At 41.1% G+C, this 22757-nt stretch overlaps 1 protein-coding gene across 1 annotated transcript in view; it reads right to left on the bottom strand.

Annotated features, from left to right (window-relative positions):
• Window positions 1-280: 280 nt before the first annotated feature.
• LOC115022441 (potassium voltage-gated channel subfamily H member 7-like) overlaps window positions 281-22757 on the bottom strand; it is a 61256-nt gene continuing 38779 nt past the window's right edge. The window contains exons 6-21 of the mRNA XM_029453417.1: window positions 18257-18429; window positions 17263-17401; window positions 16716-16829; window positions 16317-16471; window positions 15742-15983; window positions 14088-14287; window positions 12912-12999; window positions 12090-12254; window positions 9982-10103; window positions 9611-9682; window positions 8991-9152; window positions 8322-8376; window positions 7246-7348; window positions 7044-7159; window positions 6672-6879; window positions 281-3279 (exon numbers count right to left, since the gene is read on the bottom strand). Coding sequence (XP_029309277.1) covers window positions 3078-3279; window positions 6672-6879; window positions 7044-7159; window positions 7246-7348; window positions 8322-8376; window positions 8991-9152; window positions 9611-9682; window positions 9982-10103; window positions 12090-12254; window positions 12912-12999; window positions 14088-14287; window positions 15742-15983; window positions 16317-16471; window positions 16716-16829; window positions 17263-17401; window positions 18257-18429 — 2316 coding nt within the window. The 3' untranslated portion in view covers window positions 281-3077. The remainder of the gene's footprint in view (window positions 3280-6671; window positions 6880-7043; window positions 7160-7245; window positions 7349-8321; window positions 8377-8990; window positions 9153-9610; window positions 9683-9981; window positions 10104-12089; window positions 12255-12911; window positions 13000-14087; window positions 14288-15741; window positions 15984-16316; window positions 16472-16715; window positions 16830-17262; window positions 17402-18256; window positions 18430-22757) is intronic.

Raw genomic sequence — 22757 nt, 5'->3', positions numbered from 1 at the left:
TCTCCTCCTAGCTCCCTGCTCAAAGCTACCACCTCCCTTTTCCCTTCTCCCAACTCTCTCCTCTCAGCTCCTTCCTCTCAGCTCAGACCCATTTCCTTTGTTAATCGTTGCAACGCAAATACTATAAACAGCCACTCCCGTGTTGTTGTAACGCTCTGAGCTAAGAAACTACACATCCACGTCCATATGGAACCATGTTGCCCTTTACATTTTCTCATAATTGTGTTATTGCTTCAAGCAATGGGTAAATAACCAACAGTAATGTAGAAAACACTGGATAAATGTTTAACCCTTTGATTTTTATTCATACACAATAACAAGAACAATATAAATAGAACATTTTTTAAGCATAATGAAACATACATGGCAGGAACATAGACGCAACAATAAAATGACACAAACAAATAAACAAAACAGGACGGCACAATTCAGCGGGACACAAAGGCTGAAGAATAAATCTAGGTTTTGAGTTGTGTTCTAAATGAGCTAAGTGCAGGGGGTGATGTGGGCTCTTTTCTTGTTTCCAGTGAGCAGCCTAGGTTGTTAAAACTTTAAGCAGCTCAGGAAAAACCTGTGGAAGCTCTAGAAAAATAAAATTACATAAATACAATTCATACAGATCTACGCTGAGGTTTGGATGCTTCTGATTACCTCCACATTGAAATAAATGCATTCAGTTGTTCTGGATAAGACTGACGAATGGTGTACACAAGCCAACAATGACACATATCAACAATGACACAGGTTTTTTCTTTACACACTTCACAACACAGTTTTAACGGTACAGTCAAATGTTAAAAGATCAGAAATCATTTTCAATTTCAGCCCAAACAGCTCAGCATGTTCTGTAGGAAACGACAGTATGATCAAAGGAAGTCACACTCCTTCATAATAAGAGTCCTCTAATCCTCTATCAGTGTTTGTTTTTAGTTCTGCATCCAGTTTTGAAAGAAAAGCGTGTGTGTCACAGGCAAATTTGAGCAAGTCGACTGTTGGATTCTAACTATTGTCTTCATAGAAAATTACAGTCCATAAGTTGGTACCACTTTCTAATAAGGCACCTTTTATGAATTGTTTATTACTTTAACCTTAAACATTTTAAAATACATTTAGCTAAAACTTTATTGACCATTAATAACAACAAGTGATCTATGAAGTTCCCATAACTGAGACTATTACCTGATCTGTTGCTTGTTAGTATGTGCGTGATTCTAGAGCTTTTAGGTTTGCAGAGGTGAGGACAGTTTAAAACTACCATTTAATGCAAGAAATGTGAAAAACAAGCATTATATTCCAAGATGTTCTTGTGCGTCGACTTATTTGCAAAAAATGTCCTGACATTCCCTAACGCACTCTGTTTGGAGACACCATCATATTCCACGCAATTATTTCAATACACAACTCTATGACATGGTATCTTTTAGAACAAAGACCATCTGCCTGGCTACTTTACTGTTCTATTCCAGCCCATGCAGTCTGGTCAAGTCTGGGACTACATACAACACATGTGATGTTAACAATATGTCCTGCTTAAGCTTCTGTTCTGCCCAGGTTAACTGAGCATGTTCATTACTTACACTGTTTGATGAAACAAACCAGGACCAGAAAGACTTAAACATATGACCACATATACAAAATGAACCAAATTAAAACAAGATTACTAATAACATTACACAATGGATTTACACTATCGTTACAGTATTTTGTTTGCTACTGCACTTTTTCTAACTTGATTCATTATATTACACATGTATTCTACTATTCTGCCACACATGCCTGCTAGGAGATGTGCCACACACCATCAGAGTCCCTTTGTGCACATGGCATACCATCTTGTACATACAGAGTTGGTATCAGTCCTGCGAGTATGAAATATAACTTGTCTAGATAGAGAGAAAGATAGAGAAGCAGGCTTGTCACCGTGAGGTTCTTGGTCTAATCCCCAGCAATGACCGGATTATTTGATCCATGAATCTATGTTTTAGTCATTTATTGTTCTCTATGTGTAATTATGTTGACAGAAGCATGTTTACAAAGTGGTGACCTCTTCATTACTGCTAATCTATGGGTTTCAACTGTAGTGTGGCTTCGGCTAGCTGCTATCCAATGATGACGCCGGCTCACCCGGCATCGACAGGCGCTGCTGGCTCCCATGCTGCTCTGATTGGTCAATTCCACTCTGGAGGTGAAGCTCTGCCTGACTGTGTTGTGGATACGTTGGCTGATGGAGGAGTTGGCTGTCGACAGTTGGACTGAGTTTGGAGGACTGGTCTTGCCAGGGAGGGACATATAGTAAGGTCATCAATTTTAGAGTCCACAGAAGCCTGTGTTTCTGTGAATGTGGGTTTGATTTGAATTGTGTCATACTGAACTCTAAGAGGGAGAAAATGATGGCTGTCTAGATAGTGCCCTGTAAATAATGCATTAAAATCTCAATGAAATTCTTGATGGATACGTTTACATGGACACTTGGATAATGTGTTCTGTTCTTTAAAGTTTGGCTTAAGTAATTCAGGCTTAACCTTGGAGGATAAGGCTGTGTGTTTGAGTTGATTCATCTCAATATTCTGGGAATAAAAGTCAGAATTGTATCACTTTATTTGCATTAATCTGATGGCTGGGTCCTACTATATTCAGTCTATATCTGTATTGCAAGGTTCTGTCTGTAGACACTTTGCAAACAATGTCAAGAAAGAAATTGTGTGGGAAAACAAGATTTCTGATTAGAATTCAGAATTGTGGAACAGAACAGAACATTTTGTTCTCTTTCCTACTTCCCTCTTAAAGCTAAGAGACTACTGAAAGGTGACAGTACCTGTGAGACAGAGGCTGAGCTCTGTGTCCTGACAGGAAGGGCTGGTTGATCAAGTCTCTCTGAGAGCAGGGGATTTAGGGTGGAAGTTTGAGGAAGGGGTGGAGAGCTGTTCTGGGGTAAGGTGGGGGAAGAAAACAGTGAATGAAATGAAGTGTGAGGGGGGGAAGCAGGTATGAGAAGCGGGAAGGCAGTAAGATGGAGGACAGAGCCACAATCATGAGAGTTAGATTCTGGAAGTTGTTGAAGGATTGGATCTTGGTTTTCATTGGACTGTTGCTGCAGGGTGCGGGGGGTTGGTGGTTGGGGACTTGTCTGTGGGGGAGGCATCAGTGGGGGACAGAATGGGGGAGGAGGGTGCGTTAGGTGTTGATGTGAGGGTACTGTAGGAAGGTGGAATCATTGGCATCTGCCTCTGCAGCAGCTGCATGATGTTCCCAACGTCTGCTGACATACGAGACTCCAACCTGGAAATACAAACACACACACACACACACACACACACACACACACACACACACACACGCACACACAGTGATGAGATATATCAGAAATATATCTGGAAGTCTGCAACAAAACAGCTAACTACTAACCTGTCAGTTTGACAACCGTATATATTCTAAGTGTTCACTGCTACACAAAAATAAGATCTTACATGTTCTATATACGGCATTCAGAGCATTAATATAGCAGCAACTATGTGCTATGTAAAGCTACAGTGTAGTAATGTCTACCTGAGCAAAGAATGAAGTGTCTCTCCCTCTGTGTGTGTGGTAAGCCCAGCTTCTCTGTGTTTTGTTTATGTAGCTGGTACGGCCGCATGTCCATGTTAGTGCATGTGAGTCTCTGTGTGGCTAGCTAATGGCTGCCACTGACGACTGACCCAAACCACCTTTGACCCTTCTAGAACAGCCGCCATTGTCTATCATAACTCACCTCTAAGAGCCAGTCACCCACAAAGACAGGCTGGAACCAACTTTAATCCCACTGTGGACTCTGATCTTTACCAAAATGCAGTTTAGATCATGTCTCAAGACAACTAATATAGTGTTTTAGTATGTGTGTGTAAATAATTGATTACAACACAAGACTGGACGGGGCTAGTCAGTTATTGTGTGTGTCAAGGCTTCTGTTCTCACCTTAAATCTCAGTTTCAATGACATCACAACTAGTGTGGAGACAATCATGGTCCAGTTTGTTATTTACATGTGTGATATGGACATTTAAAGTCATAAATTAATGCACATACATGGAGAATGGACTTTTCAGTAAGGTTTTGGGTCTTGGTAAACTTTGTAAATAAACAATATTAGTTATAAGTCTAAAAACATGTCTGGGTATCTTTAAATATCTTATCTTGAGTTGGTCTGTAGTCAATAAGAATAAAACTGAACTAGTTTAATTACCTTCTCTGTAGTAACTAGTAATATAATTATCTTTTTGTAAATTCAAACATGTAGGCTCCACTTCTCGCTTCTGCGCCTGGCCTGCTCCTTTCCTCTGTTTGTTTGTTTTCATGTTGGGCTGCCTTGGACTCCTATTGCTGCAATCTCTATGTTGCCCTTCATTTCCGGCTTCCCTAGCAGGCATCCACCTCCTCATCACGTCTGTTACTACTCGGCGACCTCAACATCCACATGGACTCATCCACCAGCAAGCTTCCATCCACATTCTCTACTCTATTGGACAATTCTTCTCTCACCCAACATGTCACCTTCCCCACCCACTCCAAAGGGTAAATTCTCAACCCTGTCTGCTTCACAAACCTCCCAGTACTGGACCTCCACCTGTGCTCCTTTCCCCTATTTATCTTTGCTTCCCTCGGCCACCGCCCCCTCAGAGAACTCACCTTCCACAATCTACAAACCATTGATCACCACCATCACTGTGACTTGCTATCCGCTGCTTTCCCCCTGGACACAACCCTCACCTGACCTGATGACCTTACAAACCACCTCAACTCCACCCTGTCTACTGCCCTCAATACCCCTGCCGTAGCCCCAGATCCCTCTTCTCCATAGTAAACATACCTCCTCAAGCTCCGTGCCGACAACCTCCCTAATTCTACTACTGCTCTATGCAACTCATTCCTCCAGTTTTTTGCAGACAAAATAATTTCCATTAATCAGTCACTATCCCCTGCATCCGACCAACAAGAATCTCCCCCAGCTTCCACTACTGCCATCTTTCCCTCCATCTCCCTGAACCTCCTGTCACCCCAATCCTCAAAAAACCTGGTCTAGATCCCTCATCCCTCAATAACTTCCGCCCAATCTCCAACCTCCCTTTCCTATCAAAAACCTTGGAACGCATTGTTGCCAACCATTCCCATCTCCATAACAATCATCTCTTTGAACCCCTCCAGTCTGGTTTTCATCCCCTCCACAGCACAGACACTGCTCTCCTATAAGTACTCAACAACCTCCTCACCTCCGCTGACACCGGTTCTCTCAACAGCCTCATCCTCAGCCACAACATTCTGCTCACCCAACTCAAGGACATCGGTATCGAAGGTACTGCACTCAGGTGGCTCCAGTCATATCTTTCCAACAGATCCCACTTCATCTCCCTCCACAACCACTCCTATGCCACAGCCTCAGTCACCCAAGGTGTTCCCAAACAATCAGCGCTTGGCCTCCTCCTCTTCATCATCTACATCCTCTCCCTTGGTCAGATACTCCGCCATTTCAACCTGGACTTTCACTGCCCCAGATATACCTCAGTACCAAATCCCCCCATAACCCCCGCCCCTCTCCCACATCGACTCATGCCTGTATGCAATAAAAATCTGGATTCAACAAAACTTTCTCAATTTGAACAGCAATAAAACCTCCTCATTGGCTCCAAATCTACCCTCAGCAAAACAACCAACCTGTCACTCACAATTGATGGCACTGCTGTTTCCCCCTCCACTCAGGCACGCAACCTTGACGTGATCCTTGACCCCATCCTCTCCCTTGAGCCTCACATCCGCCAAATCGTCAAAGCCTCCTTCTACCACCTCCACAATATCGCCAGGATCAGACCCTCTCTCACCTGCCCCGCAGCTGAAAGACTTATTCATGCCTTCATCTCCTCCCGCCTTGATTATTGTAATTCACTTCTCTATGGCATCAGCTTAACCTCCATCAATAAACTCCAACTGGTCCAGAATTCAGCCTCCCGACTCCTTACACACACCAAATCATGACACCACATCAGCCTAGTCCTCAAAGAACTCTACTGGCTTCCCGTCTCCCACCGTATCATATACAAAATCCTGGTCCTCACATATGAAGCCCGCCACCATTTGGCCCCCCCTTATCTCACTGATATCATCTCCCCCTACCAACCCCCACGGTCCCTCAGATCCACCTCTGCTGGTCTCCTCTCCACCCCCAACTCCAACCTGCACAGCTTTGGGGACAGAACCTTCTCTGTGGCAGCCCCCAAGCTCTGTAACTCCCTCCCCATAGATCTCTGCAAAACAGAGTCTCTCGCACTGTTTCGGTCCCACCTTAAAACCCATCTCTTCTCCTCTGTCTACTCATAGCCATCCCCCCACAACAATCCATGTCTGTTGATTGTCTTTGTTTGTCCCACTCCCACTCCCCCACCCCCACCCCCCTTATATTATTGTAAAGCGACTTTGAGTTCTAGAATAGCGTTATAGAAATTATATTTATTATTATTATTATTATTATTATTATTATTATTATTATTATTATTATATAGACAGCTAGATACTGTTTGGATGGAGATGTGCAGTGCTCCCGGAGTTTAGACTCTTACAGCTATTTTGCTGGTATTGTGGTATTTGAATTTAAATCTGATTTACATGTAAAGTTATCACCACTACTGATGAGGTCCTCAGACCCACCTGGTTATCTGTCGCTGCATAGCATCCAGCCTCTTCTCTAACGCCACCTTCTGCCTCAGAGAGATGATGGTTGGAGGAGGAGGGCTGGAGGGAGGCTCAGGACGAGGGGAGTGAAGGCTGAGGGAGGAGGTCTCCTCCTGGTGTCTCTGCTCCTCTCTGCTCTCTGAGTCCCAGAAGGTAAAGATGTTGGACACTCCTGAGAATGTTTCTGGTGCACACACACACACACACACACACACACACACACACACACACACACACACACACACACACACACACACACAGTGAGAAACACAGAGCCAGGTGGAGCTGTCATCACTATACACAGTGTCTTAGTTATCTCATGGGCCTTGAATGCATCTTGACACTTGCCTGTTACAGGGTTACAGGTCTTCTCTCTCCTATCAGTGTTTGTGGCAGCAGTATGAATCATGGAGGTCACCTCTGAATCCTCCCCTTCATCGTCACTGGATAACACAGGGACATATCTACAGAAGCATTAAGTTCACAGTTTCCTTTTGTAATGGGGATGAAAGTCTGTTTTATAGGAGGGGAACAAAATAGCAAGTCTTACAGTGCACGTGTGTGATCATCTCTGTTGTGGCCAGCACGCTGCTCCCCGTTACTGTGTCTTCTTCTACATGTGTCGGCAGCAGTCTGTCTCTCTGCGGTGTCACCTGACACGTACACACAAACAATTACTGTCAGTTTGCAAGCTGAAGAAGTTAACAAAGTTCAGAGAAGCTGAGTATCAATCAAATCAAATAATGGTACAATTAACATGAAACAGACAATTAACATCAAAGGCAGGTCAAAGTGAATCTCAAGTCTTATAAAGCTCCAGTTCAAGTTCAACTTCTAAACTTTGTGCTTTGAGTCCAAACCAAATCATTATGTACCCTTAAACCAATTTACTGCATGTCAAAATGAATTATTAAATTCAAGGTTCAAAGATGTATTCGTTATAATTGTAATATGGTCAGTAGCACACTCTAGAGCAGGGGTGGGGAACCTATTTCATGTCAAAGGCCTTTTTTTTTTTTTTTACAACATCCTTCGAGGGCCATACTAATTATTGAACTCATAACCTCTGCACATTTTTTTAAGACACAGCCCATTCATTTCACCTTTCTTTTATGCTGTGCAAAAAAGCAACTTTTTTATCCATGTATCTTTCTGTTTTATCAGAAATCAGAAATCCTTTATTAGTCCCACAACGGGGAAATGTTTCTTGTCACAGCAAAAGAACATATGAAGTAAAAAGGCAGTAAACAATAATTAAATAGAATAAAAAAAATAATATAAGTACCAAGTGGTTGATCGAAACTAAAATGAATATTGCACATGGCAGTGATAATTGCACAAATTATAAAAAGTGAGTATTGTAAATGACAGTGATAATTGCACAGCAGTGGTGGAATAGTTCTTGGTGTGGTGGTCTACCTCTCTATCTCTCCATGTTTGTATGTTACGCTCTGCAGAGAGCTGCTTGTTGGGACAAACTCCGCCGAAGAGCGTTTACTTTATCCAAACGCACTCGTCCTTTCGTCCCAGTTTGACATGTTTCGTGTTTCACCGCAAGCCCGTCGGCACAAACTAGGCACACTGGCCTTTTACTTCCTCAAATAAATAATTGTTTGTCCATTTCACCTGGAAAGTGCGACATTCCGCATCCAGCTTTCTCTGTTTTATACTCGCCACGCTGCGTTCACTGATGTTTATGACAGTCTCGTTTAATATTGAAGTGTTTTGACATGACGTGACCACATGATGGCACGTTCCGCTTGTGTTGTGTTCAAGGACCCTGACCTTGGCCAGGAAAAACATTCAATCGCCCGTCTATTGCTGTCTAGATTTTTTTTTTAATTCTAGTTTTTGCGTGTGTTTATGAATTACTTCGAGGGCCGGATCAAATGGTCTCGCAGGCCGTATACGGCCCGGAGGCCGGAGGTTCCCCACCCCTGCTCTAGAGCATAGGTCTTCAACAAGGGGTCCACGACCCCCAGGGGGTCCACGGAGGTACTGCAAATTGTTTGTAGATAAAGCAATTAAAAAAAATATATCTATACAATATATACAGTCGGGGTTCCCTGCTCCACACTACACCAGTTTGGGGGTCCTTGGCCTGAAAAACGTTGAAGACCCCTGCTCTAGAGGAGGTTATAAAAGGCTGGGCAGTAATAATAAAAACAAATAATAATAATAATAATAATAATAATGATAATGGAATAAAAGTACAAAAAATATACAAGATAACATTTATTTATTAACAATTATATTGACAAAGTATTCCATGTACACAGTTTGAGAAACACTGACAGCAGAACACAGAGGTCTGTTACACTGTCCAGCATCCTTCTTACAAGCTGTTTGTAATGGTGAAGTGCTACCTGTGTGACTGGAAGAGAGTTTATGTTTCCTCTGTGGTCTGCTCAGTTCCTCACAGTCAGAGTCTTCTCCACTCAGAAACTCATTATTCACCTTCAGACAGGGAGGGAGGGGGAAGAACATGACAAGGTATAGAGAAGAAGAATCATGTGGGTACTATAGATTTTATATAGTATTTTATAATACACTAATTCTAAATGTTTCTAAAAACAGCCTTGATGCGACAGTGTACGCCATCACAATGGCTTGTTGCCTCTTCAACCACTTTTCTTTGTCCGACAAAAGTTTCAGAGACTTAAAATCCAACATTCACATCTACCCAGTGAGAGGTCAGCTGTGTGCAGGGTTTGTATTTCTGTCACTTTCACATGTACAAGCTAGTGAAACACTATGAAAGTCTTTGAGGAGAGACTGTCTGAAAATGATTATTATCATTATCATTATCCCCATATTTTAATGGCCCCTCCACCTCTAGATAGATAGATAGATAGATAGATAGATATCTGGTAGACCTGGTTTCAATTAAAAGAGGAGTAACATGAGTAACATACATCTCTGAGATTGAAGGTGATCTCCAAATTGGACCAGAAATATTCACAAAATTCAGGATACATGCCAAGAACCTGCAAACACAAATAAAAGGAAATCAGCAACGTCAACACTACACTAAAGCTATTATGTGTGTGTGTATGTGCGTGTGTGTGTGTGTGCGTGTGTGTGTGTGTGTGTGTGTGTGTTTGCGTGTGTGTGTGTGTGTGTGTGTGTAAAAACACTGATACATGTTTAGAGTAAAGGACTCTGACACTACACTGATGGTTTGGATTCACTTTGATTATTTATCACATTAGCCAACTTCAGCCATTCATTCACTTTGTCCCTAGAAACTGGATGGTTATTAGTTGGGAAACAAAACACGTGATACCTCCAGCATATCCTCTCTGTGTATGGTGTGCAGATCACAGTAGGTCAGAGCTCGGACATCAGCACTGGATTTTCCTGGCTGAGCATACAGATTGATGAGCTCCCCAAAGATATCATTCTTCCCTGGAGAAGAAACACATGAAGTCAGGATATGAACATGAATTCTGATGTGGTCTGTTATTCATATACAGTAAGAGACATTACTGACTCTAGTCACTAGTTCAGGGGTCAGCAACCTTTTTGGCTGGGAGAGCCATAAAAGCCAAATATTTTTAAATGTATTTCCTTGAGAGCCATATATTTAATAAAATTAAGTTTTAAGTATATCACGTCTCCGATCAGTCTTTTATATTCACAACTCACTTTTCACATTGAACAGGTGCTCTTTTATTAAATAAACAAAACGCTTATGTTATTTATCTAATTTATGAGCATGTTTCAGTGTTTACTGCACGGCTGTAAAACTCAAGGCCACAATTATATCCGGCCCGCGAGAAAATATCATATGTCTATCATAACTGGCTCGCCGGTCTTGGTAATTAAATCAATGCATGGCACAACCACGGGAAAATACATATTTGAGGAAGTATCTAAATGTGTGCAAAATAAAACTGCCCCGGGATAAACTGAAGGGACTGACGTCAAATGGAACGCCTTAGATGCGTGGTGAAAGACCGGATTAGTGGGCAGGATGCGGGAGAAGATGCAGCTGACGGTGTATCGCTGCATCATACACCAGGAAGTGCTGTGTTGTAAAGCTCTGGAGATGGAACATGTAATAAGCACCGTAACACAGACAGGAAACTTGAGGAGATACATTCTGTACATGGCGGTGCGATGGCTGAGTCGAGGGAAAGTGCTGAATAGATTTTTCGAGTTGCAGGAGAAAATCTCCCAGTTTTTGGAAAGCAAAGGGAAACATACCACAGATTTCTGGGACGAAAAGTGTCTATGTGAGCTGGCCTTTATGTGCGACATAACCAAGCATCTCACTGTTAAACCTCCAGCTTCAGGGCCGTGTGATCACGGACATGTACGATGCAGTGACAGCTTTCCAAGCCAAGCTGCCTGTGGAAGACTCAGATGCAGCAAGGAAACTTTGGTCACTACGTGTTTCCAAACACTGACAAACCATCTCCATCGCTGTGTTCCCAATGGCGCATTCTGCTCATAAACTGAGCGCATTTGCCGACTTTGCAGCTCATAAATGAAAAATTAACTGCTCCGCAATCCGTTTGCAGTTGACGTGGAAACAGCACCTGTGAACATCCAAATGGAGCTGATTGACTTCCAGTGTAATGACACACTCAAGGCAAAGTATGACTCTGTGGGCGCTGCACAGTTTCCAAGCTTCATCCCCAAAACGATGCCTCAACCTTCATGCCGCTCACATGCTTTGCATGTTTGGAAGCACATACCTGTGTGAGCAGCTTTTTTCTGTGATGAAGGAGTCGTCTCACTGATGCTCACCTTCACTCACTGAGGGTTTCCACAGAACCCCACACATTAAACTGGCAGCTAAGAAAAGATTCCAAACATCTGGCTCTGACACATATGCATACTCGGAGGATGTAGCCTACCTAAATATGTTCCATATCTTTTTGCACTTTATGTCTAATATGTCTATCCTGTTCAATAAATGTGAACCGTGTTTGGCCCTCGACGTAGTCCCAGTTTTTTATTTTGGCCCTCTCTGTGAGTTTGACACCCCTAGTCTACTGCTTGCTTTGCACAGTTTCTCCTCAGCTGTTTTGCGAAGGGCAGGACTCCGCCCCCTACACACACACACACACACCCACACACACACATACACACACACACACACACACACACACACACACACACACACATATACACACACACACACACACACACACACACACACACACACACACACACACACACACACACACACACACATATAACTAAAACAAAATCTGCTGCTAAATGTTTTACTTTAAAATGACACAGTATAATTATTTAATACTTGTTAATCATGTTAAAAAATGTCAGCTCAAAATTGTCTGCGAGCCATATCGCGTCATCGAAAGAGCCATAGGTTCCCGACCCCTGCACTAGCTTGTACCTGAGCCACATGCATGCACCTACCCAGTATCGCTACCACCACGTTTCCTTTGAGGATCTCTATGGATCCTGTAGAGATGAAGTACAGAGCTGAGATCAGGTCTCCAGCATGGACGAGGGTGTCCCCAGGAGGAGCGTGGGTGGTCTTAAATCTCATGGCTAGCGCCCTCAGACAGCCCTTAGTGGATCCTAGACAGCAGAATAAATTCAATGTGATGGTCTATTGCTACAAGAACCATGTTCTTGATCTTTTCTTTACCAGGTTGACCAGTGGTGTAAAAAGTACTCAGATTTTTTACTTAAAGGGGAATTTAGCATCATGATGTGTCATCCGGCCGGCAGGTGAGCGGAGAGCTCCGAGGGCCAGTAACACGGGAAATCAGCAAAGTTACCTTTAAGTAAATGTAACGATACGTTAGTGTAGTTTACTCTGTTACAAGTCAAAATCTTAATTCATGAAAGTACTTAAGTATTAGGATCACAATTTAATTAAAGGGCAATAGGCCTTTAAATGCCAACATTCAGAGCCTATGAGTATGCTATGAGACTCAGACTCATTCATAGCACATAGTTGTTTGTTGCTATATTAATGCTCTGAATGTCGTATATACTGTATCATCTTTAAAGTACCAAGAACAAAATTACTCATTATGCAAAATGGCACAACTTAAATTATATATTATATTATTGACTCTAAGTTGCGTTAAATGGAGTAACTTACTCCTCAAACTGTATTTAAGTACAGTACTTCAGTAAATGTACTTACTTTGGACTGCTATAAATGTGCGATATATCATTTTGTTAATAATATATCCAATTTTCATGTGTAATGTAAATTAGTATTACCTTTAAAAGCCTTAAAGTCTTGCAGCAGTGACCTGTTGAGGTGGAGACAAATGTCTGCCTGGAGACATTCTGGGAAACCTTTTAGAACCTGGAGGAGAAGTAGGGACAGGGGACACAAAGAGAGGACACTCTTGGATTAAGATCTTAGCTAGACTGTAAACATGATCAGTAAATAAAGTTATCTTATAGTTGTGTTTATCAGCAGAGGATAGAATCTGGTAGTTTGTGAAGTGTTGAGTCAGCAGTTGAAATGACGCAGTGAGCATTTTTGGGTGCTAACTAGCTGTTGAAAACATCTCTGTTAAAACGGGGCTTGTGTTTGTGTCATACCTGCTTATGACTTGTTCTGACCATGTTTGAATTACAGTACTTTATTGCAGGTTATTAGATTAGATGGCAGCACCTCACATTTGCTGTACTGGTGTTGGAGCAGTCAGCGCTCCAGGCTGTAACTAGCAGATTGTTAGTCCCTAATAGGACAGGGATGTCCTGCGATTCCAAACATGAACACATATTAAATGAATGTCACTAGGATCCACTAACATCACTACATGATGAGTCCTCTTTATATCTTGTATGCACTTTATTTGCTATAAACAAGCTATATTTGATTATTAATAATAATAAAGATAATAATTCTTTTTTATTTATAAAGCTAGTTCGTTAACAAGTTTACTAGGTTAAAAATAGAATATATAAATAATATAAATGATTATCAGCATGATTACAGCACATATAATGTTGACCTAATATAAAGCTTCTTTTTAAAAGTAGATTTTCTTAAAATGGATTTAAAAGCAGACACATAATTAGCTAACCGAGCAGTACCCCAATAAGGCCATTATTATGTATGTAGATGCATTAGTATTGCATATTCCTAAATACAATTACCATAAATCAGTTGCCAAACGATGAACCTGTGGTGTTTGGGGCCCTATGACAGTTGCCCATATTGCCTTGTTATCGCTGCATCTTTAAATCCTGCATCCTGCATCCTGCATCCTTTTTGACCCCTCCTGCCAAAATCAGCATTATAATTTTAGTAATCTTTGGAAACTATAGGATCTTAAGCAGAAGTCTTTATAGTGAAAAGAATCACAAACAACATCGACCGTGAGGACTTCCAGGTATGGCTGTCAGAAAGCGTTAGATCCCCTGAAAGTCTTCCATACTCACAGCGTTCATATCTATCCCATTAGTGTAGGACCAAGCGTGTTGGAAGTATTCCTCCAGCCTCTGTCTCAAAGGGTTGGGGATCTGGTGGAAGCGGATGAACTCTCGAACTCTCATCATCTGGGTGTGGTAGCGTGCCGTACCAGAGTACAGCCGCTGGATAATGGCTGACACATTACCAAAAATACTGGCATACATCAGAGCTGAGGAAGAGACCAACACAGAGACCATGTATCATTTACCTCCTATCCGAACAAGAAGTTTAATAGATGAATGTCTAGTTCATTAGGGCACCAACATCACAAACCAACAAAAACAATCAAATAATGAAGGAATTACACAATACAAAGCATGCTGGCATGCATTCCATAACCATTAATGAATGTAAAAAAAAACACAGGAGTGAAGCTATACCCTGCTTAGAGGCTGTCGAGGAAATGCACGTCATCTTGACTTGGCTCGGCGTGGCTAAAGCAGACTGGACCCATGAAGAACCCTACACGTTACCATCTAATTCAATCTGGCAAGGTATTCCATCAGCTGGGATCACAGAAACCAAAAGCTGCTTCACCAATTTTAGATTAGAAGAAGAATTTCTGGTTCATATTTAATGAGTAGGTCAGAGACGTAGTGTGGAGAAACCCCATTTAGGGCTTTATAGACAAGGATATGTAATCCATTCTGAAGCTAACCAGGAGCCCATGCAGAGATCTGAGGACAGATGTGCTGTGATCTTGCAGCTGGCTGTTGGATTAGACTGCTTAGATAGACCAGTTGACTGTTTTATACTGTCATTGACTGCTGACTCCTCATTACTCTTTCATTCAGTTTGGACTGTTTTGGTGAGTTATATTTTGTTCCTTTCCAGTTTGATTGCAGTGTTGTTTACTGTTGTATCTGTCTGTTTAATAAGGAGAATATATGTAAAATGATTTCATTTCTGGGCATTTTGTGAGTTTATTTAGTTTATTCATTTGACTAGAAAAGCTAAGAGCATCTTGAACTAGTGCTGAACAGCTGAAACTACAGGAGGGGGGGGGGGGTTCACATGATCTAAATATAAAATGGTAAGAAACAGCAGTTAACTCAGATATAATGTGGATAATTAAAAAAGTATTCGTAGTGTGACTTTTTCTTGCAAGCAAAATACTAAATATTATGTCCTCAACATTTTGTATGGTGTTTTTATTATACCACTAACAATTGAGAACTATGAATGATAACAAAGTAGAGAAACAACATTTTGATTTGATATCTGATGGTGCACGATGACAATTGCCAAAACTGTCAGTCTGAATTACTTTATTACCAACCCCATCAGCAACGCTGTCTGTGTCTAGACATAATTTGTCACTGCAATATTGTCACAACAGTGCAAGACGCAGTCACAAAACTTTACAGATGTGTAATTGAGATCAAAATGAAGGTCCATTTCGAAGATAGGCGTGATCCAAAGAAGGGCAGCAGAAGTAGGAAGCTTTGAGGGATCAGAACAAACTGTTGAATGCATACATTGTTGTATCCTTGACATGTCTGTGGCTAAACTATGACACTAGTCAAAATCCTTAGTACTGCCTTCAAAAACTGCTGTTACTTTAGCTTCACTGGTTTTCCTGATATGGCTAAAAAGTCCTAACAAGTTTTTTGTAGAACTCACCACCAACAAGCATGACGCAGATGGAGAAGATCTTCTCAGAGTTGGTGTTTGGGGAGACATTCCCGAAGCCTACGCTGGTCAGACTACTGAAGGTGAAGTATAGAGCGGTGACATATTTATCTCTAATGGAAGGGCCTGACCCGATGATGGAGTCATTGTATGGCCTCCCCAGCTGCTCTCCCAGATTATCCAACCAGCCGATCCCAGCCGAGGCCAAACGCTCCACATTACCTATGGCATACCTGGGAAAAGGAACACAGCAACACTGGTTCATTTATAAAAGAAAAAATAGCATGAAAGAAAACTAGTATTTGAAAGCTCCAGAATACTTTTTGTTTTTCATACCAGAGTAATTGTTTGAAAAATAGGAGGCCTACAATTTTTATTATTCTGTAACTATGATGTAACAAAATTGCAACAAATATTTCATCAATAGATTCACAATTAATTTCCCCACAACACTATTATATATAATACTAATTACATAACCAGAGCAAATAAACCATATGCCTATACTTAAACCAGACAATTGTCTACAGGCTGCGTAACCTGAGAAATACTGCAGGATAATGTACCAGATGCAAGCCAGCCAGTGGGCAATGAGGGCGAAGGTGCACATGAGGAGGAAGAGGACAGCTGCCCCGTACTCTGAGTAACGGTCCAACTTCCTGGCTACACGAACCAATCGCAGTAACCGCGCTGTCTTCAGTAAGCCAATCAGTGTGGTGGTCTGTTAGGAGCGGGAGACAGAGAGCAGCAATGTGACCATGTGACTGGATCAAAATGTAATGTCAGTATTATTGGAGTCTCTGCCCTCCACGTGTTCTTTTTCTTTCTCCTCTTTCTCTCGTGCTCATTGTTTCCCTGCAATCACTTTTTACCCATACCTTCATTTCTCACACCCATCTATCTTCTTCTTTCCCTCCCTCCTCCCTCCTCCCTACCTCTCCCTCTCCCTCTCCACTTCCCCTAACCACCTCCTCTCCTGAGCGGTAGATGAGGAGGTCAAAAGGAATGGCTGCCACCATGTCAATGAGGAACCACCCTTTGAAGTAGTAGACTGCGATCCGAGAAGACTGGCTCACCACCTGAGCAGATAAAAGACAGACAGGAGGCTACGTTTCTTTAAATTCAAAAACAAGCACACAGTTTTACCTAATTTACCCCCGGGATCAATAAAGTATTTCTGATTCAGATTTTTAGCTATGTATTAATTTGTGGAAGACTGTTGGGTTTTTTCAAGAATAAAGCAACGACTGGAGTTTAAAAATAGTTAACCTTTTTTGTGGAAAAAGTTGCAAAGTTTTAATTTTACTTTCCATATGTGTGACATTTTCATAATCATGTGCATTTTACATAGTTTTCTATAAAAACGGTATAGAAGAGAGTACAATACTAAAACTATTACTATAGTAATATTAATACTTTCTATAAATGAGCCAATGAGTGAGGGTGTCAATAAGTCACACAGGTCAGCCATACACACACACAGAAAGTTAGTTAGTAGATCAGTCAGTTTACCTCATCATTAGAGTTAACATATGTAGTCCTGAAGTTGATGATGATGTCCACAATGAACATGATGTCCACTATAAGATCCACCACATTGAGGGGGGAGCAGGAGTAACCACAGGTCTGCATGGCTGCCTCCTCCTGGTCACTAAAAGGAAATACACCAAGATAATATAACATCCACTGTAAAAAAAAAACTTGACAGCAACAATTAAAATTAATAGACCACAACATTGAAAACGAAGAATGTTACCTGGCAGATAACAAAGGATTTAAAACACATTTACATGCTTACATTTACATGTATAAATGAATCTCCTATATTAAAACACTTTTAGCAAGTGTAATGCGTGGACACAAAAATAATTCTGGTATTCTTTGAACTTTGTGAGGCCAAATACATTTGTTGTGTGGGTGGTGGAGGAAAGAGAGGACAGGTCATGGGGTCACTTCAGGTTTAATCTGCAGAGTAGATTACAGATATTATGTCAGCAAAATTCACATTTTGACCTGACGATGGCACTAGAGTAAAGGTCAGGAATTCACTAAAACGAAAGTGATGGATGTAACTACGGTTCTATGAATCCTGGACGACCGCCAGAGACAGGATTTAGCATTGAATATCTTCCATCTCACAGATGTGCATGTCGAGTATTTATAAGAGTGCCCTCTTGGTGGAGTGGCACTTTACTCTGGGCGGCAGAGAATGGTCATTTGCCCTGTATGCATAAAAAATGATATCTACGATCCTGTGGGACAGGAGGTGCTTTGAGAGAGCACAGCCCTTCCTGGGACCACCGTAACAAAGGAAGAGTTGTTCAGACAGCTGTATGTACGCTGTAGTCTCAATGTAAGCGCTAAGGTTAATGCAGATGTAACACGATGCAAGATGTTTAAAAGTATCAACCTTCATCAGCCCTATTAGTTCTAACGAGGGAACATTACATCATCATAATTAACTTATGCAGGTCAGATGTGCAGTGTTGTGTGAATTTCTACCAACCTCAATAGAAAAGTAGCAGAATAAGGAGTGAATATGGCTGTATAAATGACCAAGAGCAAAATGACCCAGTCCCACACAGCTTTGAATGGACTGTAGTGAAGGATGGTCCACTTCTGGATCCTGGGAGTCTGCAGTTTATACTCTGGTAACACATCCGCACCCAGAGACAGCACCTAGAGGAGACAGACAGATCTGTTAGTCTGTTCATCCACTCTTTTAACATTTTATGATCGACAGTATCAAAAGCCTTGATCTACAAAGAGTGCAGCACAGTGTTGTCTTTAATCACGCAAGTTAATAATGTCATCCACATGTGCAGATGCAGCCGTGTTATTGACGTGGTTACAGGTTTACAAGAGGGGTGTTCCGCTGACGGGCGTGGCGTGGTGCTCCCCGCGATACCCTAACACAGAGCATTTGGACCTGAACAAACAGTTAAGAGTCATATTTATAAGTGTTCACATATTTTATAACAAGAATTAGAATTGTTTTTTAATTGTTAAAACTAATCTGAATTAATGGTAACAAACTACCGCTCTGGTCGGGACTTGGACCAGCAGCAGACGAGCTGCACTCTGGCTGCTGGTAGTAGCAGAGCTAACACCAGCATCACTTCTGCTGATTCAGGCTATTTGCCTTTAAAAAACGTGGATATTTTCGCCTGAGTTTCCGAACATTGAGGTCGACGTCAATCCATTTATAATTAATGTGTTGGAGTACACGTGCGTGTGTGTAGGGTGCAGAGCCCGCCCTTCGCGAAACAGAGCAGAGGAGAGAATGTGAATATGCAAAGCAACAACGCAGTAGACACGGAAACGTGCCCATAAATTAGATAAATAACATAAGCGTTTAGTTTATTTAATAAAAGAGCACCTGTTCAACGTGAAAAGTGAGTTGTGATTTGGCGCTATATATAAATTGTTTCACATTTCTGAGGCTGCTGTGTTTAACACCAATTAAAGTTTGAATGTTTGACTCGTTTCTGATTGGCTGCAGTTTATGACACCGATTAAAGTTTGAATCGTAAACTTCCTACCGTTGCATTTGTAACACTCCTGAATAAAATGTATTTTTCTGCTCCCTGGGTACATAGGGTATTAGGGCAATTGAAGGTAAAAACAACAACAACAAAAATATTGTAATAATATAATATTTATTATTATTTAGAAATGTTATTATGTAACTTCAATCTCAGAGAATTTCAGTTTTTATAATAACATAATATAACAGCCTAATAATAAGAAAATAATATAAGAATTTAAATACAAGATTAATATAATCAATATGTAATATAAATAATAAATACAAAGAATAATAATCCTAATAATTCAAACAGAATAATAATCAACAATACAATACAATTGTACATTTTATTTGATGGGGGGAGGTAAGGGACCTGGATAATGATAGGGGGGAGCTGGCCCAAAAAAGGTTTGCCACTGGTTTACAGTCACAGTAATTATCATTTATACATATATATATATATATATATATATATATAGAGCAAAAGTGTACTTTTACAGAGCATGCTTACAGATGAACTCAATTTGTTTATGCTCCGGTGGTGGGCTTCTCAGCTCTTTGAATTCACTGAGCATGTGGGCAACAAATGTGGGTAGGTGCTCCTTGGGACTCCGAATGCCTCTCTGATCACCACAATTGGCGAATCGCTGTTAGCAGCATGCTGGAAGCAGACTTCATCATGGCTCTCTGATCACACTGTAGACTCAACCTTCATCTGTTGTAATGAGCTAATGGGTAACGTGAGGTGATGTATTGGTATTGTATAGACAGACCATCTTAAGCTTCATTATCATATACACCTTGCGATCTCGCATTAATCATGAATTGGCTTTTAAACATAGCAATACACACAGAGAGTGATTCAAAGCTTCTTGGACCCAGTTTAGAGGTAAAATATTGCCCTATTTCTTTGGAGCAGGTGGCTCAGAATTACACATTGAACCTTTAAAGTCAAAAGACTTGTGTGTGTACCAATAGCACAGTATGGGGCCTAAAACAAGCCCAGGGGTGCTCTAGTTTAAAGGATGAGGGTGGAAGAGGTCTGCGGTCTTCCCATCAAGAAGTCCAGAATCCACATGCACAGCAAACTGTTTAATCCCAGGTCCTAAATTCTTATTTTGATTCTGTCCAGCCATTCACCCCTTCTTTTCACTGTACACGTGTGTACATGTTTCTCATTAACGTGAAATGGACAGAAGGGGAAAGCAGTCCGCAAAAGACATTCTTTTTACTAACACCACTTTGACACAACACATCGCTTCTACAGTTACTGTGGTGTCTTCCTGATTCCAGCATCTTTTCCCTCATCAACTTCTCACAGAACTTCATCTGAATTTATTATTATTTTGATTTGAAAGCCTCTCGCCGTCTCCTGTGCTGCAGTACCACTGCGTGGCATGAAAAGTTACGCTGCACTGGCGGGGGCGCTGTTTTACCAAAACGCAAATATCATACTGACAGAATTGTTACTGACAGAATGCGACTGTTTCTTGCCTTAATCCAAGAGGTTAGTTGTAGTATAAATGCAGGAAATTTCTTTAAATAACCATTTCTTTTTTCTGGGGGACAACTCGCAGACACCCCCCACCATTATATATTTCTCTGTTTTCTCCCAATTTTTAATATCACCACGTCAATCCGGTAGAAACAAACGTGTTTTTGAAATTAAAAAATGATGTGGGAGACAACCCAACAGTAAAAGTTATAAAGTGTGTGGTGAGGTAATGTGACCGAAATACAAAAAATGTTCACCACAGTTGACAGAGGCATAATACAGCATTACAGCATATATGTTTTCCATTTTGTCATGTTATGTTTTCTTTCTTATTTATTTGGGAAGGTGGTCCTCAGAATTTCTTTAACAATCAGAAGTGGGCCTTACATTTGAAAACATCTACATGCTTGGGTTCATAATCTGTTTCGGAAGTGCATACAATGGGTATGCCTATGATAGGGTGGTGATGGCCTAGTGGTCTAGTGGTATGCCTTGCAAACAGAAGAATGATTATAGGCGCACTTTTCATTTGGGTAAACAAAACTCAAAGTGCTACTTATCATAAAGGGTTCTGTTGCGGCAATTCATTAATTTTGACTTTATCCAAAAATGTTTTTGTCGCCTTGTTTTCTGATATTTGAGCATATTCCAAAGAATTGTATTTCCCTCTGATACAATACATTTAGAGACACTCTAGGTGTAGTTCGGTTGAATCTGTCCCGTTCTTGTAGCAATGCTTGATCCCACTTCATGGTGCAAAGTTCCAGCTGAGTAAAGTTAGAAGTCCTACATTTGTAGATCACCAGAGTATTCTCAAGGTTTTGTATTGAGATGTATGACACTCCCATGGGTCAGTTCACTGCCACACATTGTAAAACTTATCTTCAGCACTCCTTCCGTACATCCACAACACATCACTCGCTGGATCATTTCAACTAAAGAATTTGGACTTACGAAGCCTCCCAGTGATGTGTCAAAGACAAGAGTCCTGAGTGTGGAGCGTATGCCAAGTAGACCCAGAAGTGATCAGAAGTTGGTTTATCAGAAAACTCCTCTAGCATCAGTTCTCTTTTCTTGTTGCAAGATTGATTATTTCAGTTGAAGTAAAAGTACTCCTTGACAGCTTCCTCTTCCTCTGTAGTCATCTCTATATATCTAAATATCTTCCTTTCCTTTCAGTCTGTGATCTCTGGGATAGCTTCAGTAACTGTCGTCAGCACGTTCAGTCCCACACACTGATCCTTGCTGCCTCTCTCATCGCAACACAACCTCTTTCTCCTCCCTGTTTTCTCTCTTCCCCTTATTCTTCTCGTCCCTCTTTCTCCCTCCTCTCTCCACCTTAACCTACATGATGCAGCATTGACATTATTAATGGTTGACATGTTTCCCACAAAAAATGCCCTTCTCTTGTTAAGATCTCACCTCTCCAACAAGAAGATTAATTATATTTTTCTTCATAAAGTGATTTTGTGATTGCAGGTCATAGTTCACAACAATGTGCTGGTTTATGGTTGAAATACAAATATTGGGTATGCTGAAAAACACGGTGTCTTTATACATAATTACAGTAATGCATTCACACAAAGCCAGAAACAATATTTGCTCTGAGAGTTTTGATGCAGAATGGCCTAATGATGGTGCAAAATGAAAAGTTCAGGGACCACAAAAGTTATTAGGATTCATCTTCAGGGGTACATGGATGGCAAATCCATCTAATAGTTGTCAGATCCTTTTATTCAAAACCGTGTTGCCGTGCTACGAGAAAATAGTCAGGGGTTCACTAAAAACTTTAGGGATTATCTGCTGGGCACCATGGATACCGGTACCACATTTCATGGCAGTGCATCCAATTGCCAGCATTGCCAGCCATAGGGCCATACCTGCTAGTGGTGCTGGAATGCATTTTAATATGTAAAGTAATTATATGCAGTCTATTACAAACCATCACTATTGATGTATGTACGAAGCTTGCAGCTATCGATA

The sequence above is a fragment of the Cottoperca gobio genome, chromosome 17 (genome assembly GCF_900634415.1).
Source record: "Cottoperca gobio chromosome 17, fCotGob3.1, whole genome shotgun sequence".
In the NCBI taxonomy this organism is placed as follows: domain Eukaryota; kingdom Metazoa; phylum Chordata; class Actinopteri; order Perciformes; family Bovichtidae; genus Cottoperca; species Cottoperca gobio.
Note: the sequence above shows the minus strand (reverse complement) of the source record. Positions and strands in the feature narration are given on the sequence as shown.